Source organism: Monopterus albus, unplaced genomic scaffold (assembly GCF_001952655.1).
Source record: "Monopterus albus unplaced genomic scaffold, M_albus_1.0 scaffold210.1, whole genome shotgun sequence".
In the NCBI taxonomy this organism is placed as follows: domain Eukaryota; kingdom Metazoa; phylum Chordata; class Actinopteri; order Synbranchiformes; family Synbranchidae; genus Monopterus; species Monopterus albus.
The window spans coordinates 310,309-314,733 of NW_018128090.1; the positions used below are offsets into that span (position 1 = coordinate 310,309).

Consider the following 4,425-nt stretch of genomic DNA (forward strand, 5'->3'; position numbering starts at 1 on the left):
AAGTGCCTGCAGAGAGTGGTAAAGACTGCGGAGAAGATCACCAGGACTCCCCTGCCCTCTCTGCAGAGCATTTACCACCGCAGGGTGCACAGGAAAGCTGCCTCCATCCTCAAAGACCCAACACACCCCCAGCACGGACTGTTCACTTCTCTGCCCTCTGGGCAGAGGTTCAGAAGTGTGAAATGCAGGACCACTAGACTGAAAAACTAATTCTTTCCCTCTGCCATCAGACTCCTAAACAGCTGAGGAGTTTACCACCAGAAAATATGTGATGTACTGTTTACATTCTCAGTTTGCACATGCATAATTGCACAATGACTGTTGACTGCTGCACATGCTGCTCCCATGCAGCATACATTCTCTGTTATATTCTTATATATTTTTTATTACATTGCTGCATTTGTTGCTGCTTAAAGTGCCTTAGATTTTGTGTTACTTTTTTATCTACTTTATATTTCATTTGAATTTTTTGGCATTCATGTGGACAGCAAAGTAAGAATTTCATTGCACACGGAAACACGTTTCCTAACTGTGCATATGACAAATAAAAACACTTTGAACTTTGAACTACACTGGAATTAACCAGTCTCTCCCCTCCGTAGGCTCCAACTAGTAAAGAATGCGGCTGCTCGTCTACTGTCAAATACTCCAAAGTATCCTCATATCACCTCTGTCTTTTAGTCTCTTCACTGGCTTCCGGTACAGTTTAGAATTGTTTTTAAGGTTCTATTGTGCGTGTTCAAGGCCATTAATGGCCTTGCTCCAGCCTATTTGACTGATCTTTTAACTATTCATACACCGGTCATAGCAGTGGTGCTAAACAGGTGCCTTCAGGCTTTCTGATTTTATATTCTGTAATCTTATTCTGTTTGTACTTTGACACATTTTTATTGTACAGGAGTTGCCCACAGACCTTGGTTTTAAATTTGTGTAACTTGTTTAACTTGTTTTCCTTTTTGTTAGTTTATATGTCTAAACATGTTCTGCTTTTATTTTTATACATTTTGCTGTGAAGCACTTTGAGCACCATTGGGTGTTGTAAAGTGCTATATAAACAAATAAATTATTATTATTATTATATATTGTAAGGCCTATTTGTTCAGTTTTACTCAAGACAATTTTTGAACAGATCAAACTCATTCTGCCATCAAATGAAATCATCACTGCTTACAATGCACAGAACTGTTTTTCACTGTCTGAACACCGCAATATGAGGCTTTGGCTGCCTTGGTGTTCACTGTTCTAAATGTCTCAATTACTTTCTTCTGTGACCACAGTTCCTCTAGTTTTTTGTCTTGGTCACCAAACTTAAGTTGGTCTCCATATGATGCTGGAGATTACTGTACATGGTCTCTCACTGTCATTAGCTAGCACCACTTTGCAGAAAACACACTGTGGGAGTGGGGCATCATCAAGACAATTCAAATAATCACCATACTTAGTTTGTTTTCTGCTCTCTCATTAAGGTAGCCTACTACAAATCGATACATTTTGCCTCACACATAACTGAGCTGAAGTTTGAAACCCTGTCGCAGCCCCCAAGGGAGACATGTCTCACACTTTGAGAACCACAGCCATAGACCTTCATTGTATTGGTTCCTGCTTTACGTACAAAACATCGCTCTACCCACTGAACTACAGTTCAGTATGTAGAGTGGTCATCTCCCAACCGGATGCCTACAGTCCACATGTTGAAGTGTCCTTGGGCAAGACACTGAACCCCCAATTTGCTCCCGATGGTTAGAGCCATCAGTGTGACTTGGCGCCGCAGATGGCTGCCTCAGTTCTGTACCAGAAACAAATTCCTTGTGTGTGTAACATACTTGGCCAATAAAGGTGATTATCCTTATTGTCCTTATCCTTCATTTTTTTTGTTTGGTGAATGCAATATACTTCTATACTAAAGCTATCATTGTTTAGGAAAATATTCTGGCTTGGGTTAAAACAGTCATGAATTCAAAACACAACATTTAACAGTAGAATCATAAGTCCACAGTTTTCTGACCCACTCACCTCTTCCTAACACAGACTATCTCCTGCCATATGCTAGGTCACCAAATCCGTGACTTGTGTCATAATTACTATGGCCACTAGGGAACCAGGAGGTTGTTATCACAGCTATATATACTTATACAGTATATATGGCTGGGGCACTGAGTGACAATGGCCATTGAATGGTGTGACAATAATAGTGTGCGTGGATGAAAATCTTTTTTATCCAATATCCTTCAACAAATGCTCAGCACTTCACAGCATGACTTGTGCAATGCCCAAGTATAGTAGCTGCATTAAAGAATGTCCAGCTGAAAAAGAAGAATTCAGACAATAACACTTTATGTGGATTTCTCTTTCTTCCCACATAATAAAGGAATCTCTATTAATACAGTTACTGAGACCTTCCTTCTGTACCCTGCCAAGCGGGCCAGAGCACAGGACTGTTTTCTACTATATTATATGAGTCTTTACTATAAGTCTGGCTTGCTCACATATCACCTTTTATTACTCTGATGCTCCACCCAAAATCAATCTTTGGGGTATTAAACACTTCATCTTCATACAGTATATAACACAAGACAGAAGCTTTGTATTTAGCCATATTTTTGGCAAAATCTGCCCATTCTAACTGCCATTACCACAATTCCTTTTAAATGAGCAAAATACCAGCTTTTTACACCGAACATTCAAGCCAACAAAGGCTGAATATTTGATATTCTAAAGGTTCTCCTGAGTATCATTGTGCTGATTTGCCAGACACTCGTCTACTGTAGATTAAATCCAGGTTAGGTGTGGCTAAAAGGAAAGACATCAGGGTTCCATACAGTATTTCACTGACTGTTCTGAAATGACTACAGTTACATGTGCATTGACATCTTGGTTTTAATCATATTTACAGGGAGCATATAGAATTATTAAACTCCTTGTGTACATGATTCTGTAAGGTGATGATCTTTGTCACAATTTGCTTTGATTCCACATCCAGTAAATCTGGCTAGACTACTCGAAAAATTTACAGGTGAATCCTCATTTTCTGGCTGCTTGAATGCTAATGTTGTTTTTACAGTTTTACATGTCCTCTCTCTTTTATTTACTGCTAAGAAGTGTTTATTCTTTGTAAAGCACTGTGTAAAAACAGTTTTAGAAAGGTACTTTATGAATAAGGTTTCTTCTTATTATTATTATTATCGCTGTTGTTGTTTTGACATTTTCCCTGGTGGACTTCTGATGAGAGTTTATTGGCCGTAAAACAAAATCAATGAGCTAAAAGAGATGTACTTACATGCCACGTGGCAGGGTCCTGCCAGTGAGGTCAGAACCCCCGGGGCCCCAGATCCGGTTGTCAGGGAGGGGCATCCCACGATTGTCACTTTCACCCACAAACAGGGAGTTCTTCACTTGCTGCCGTGAGCCGTCATCATTGGGAAACGTCCCTCCACTGCACACACAGACAGCGGTCAGTGATATCAGTACTGTAAAACTGACTACACAGTGCAAATTGGGTTTTTAATGCAAATGCCATGATCATGACATATTCAAGTGACATCTGAGGTCACCTAATATACAAAATACAGGTAAATGATAGAGCTGTATGCCATGTCAGTACCAAATGTCATTTCTAACAACCAGTGATGGGAACAACACATAAATAAAGACAGCCTGTTTCCCACAGCAACACCTTTTCAGATGCACTAGGTTTCTAACTTCAGCAAATGGGCAAACAATAAAAGGCTGAGAAAAGACTATTTTTGAATTTTGTATGCTCTCTGCATTGTTACAGTGGCATTTATAAATTCTTTCCTCTGCTGTTAGTGATATGGTTGCTGATCTGTAAAATCAGAAACCTGAAAACTGGAACCTTTTTGAATAATGAACATCTCAGTTTGGGGTTTGAGGAACATGAAGCTTAATTCTGCAGCTTCTGAATCAGTGTGGGGTAAATCAGTCCATCTACAGTACCATCCAGTTTAGCTGACGCTTAAGCTCTCACGTACTTGGAGCATTAGTTGGAAGCTCTATATATGCATGTTTATCTCTTTGTGTAAAAATAAATACGGTTTTAATTCCATGGAAGTCTGGCTGTTACTCACCCATCATCCATTTTGTTCTTATCTTTTTTCATTTATTCTTCTATCCCTCATTAACCTTCCCCAAAACTGTCAAGCATACAAGCAAACAAGTATACACAAGCATTCAATATCCTTATAGTGTGTTCATTTGTCCTTAGTGAGGGAAAGTCTCTGCTAGCGAACTGAGGAGGTACAGCAGTGACAGAAGGCTCTGGATAAGGTGTATTGCATGTATTCATGTATTTTGTGTATTAACTAATATTCATTATTGCAGAGATATACAAAGAACCTTAAAACCTTTCTTCCCTCCTTATTTGCATCTCACCCTCAGTATTCAAGTGGAAGTAACAGACAAGTCACA

General features: G+C 39.3%; 1 protein-coding gene across 5 annotated transcripts in view; it reads right to left on the reverse strand.

The window, feature by feature from the left end:
* Nucleotides 1–4,425, reverse strand: part of cemip (cell migration inducing hyaluronidase 1) — a 403,506-nt gene that overhangs the window by 51,939 nt on the left and 347,142 nt on the right. For all 5 annotated transcript variants that reach the window (XM_020618886.1, XM_020618887.1, XM_020618884.1 and 2 more), the window contains one exon: nt 3,278–3,433. In XM_020618886.1, the coding sequence (XP_020474542.1) occupies nt 3,278–3,433 (156 nt within the window). The remainder of the gene's footprint in view (nt 1–3,277; nt 3,434–4,425) is intronic.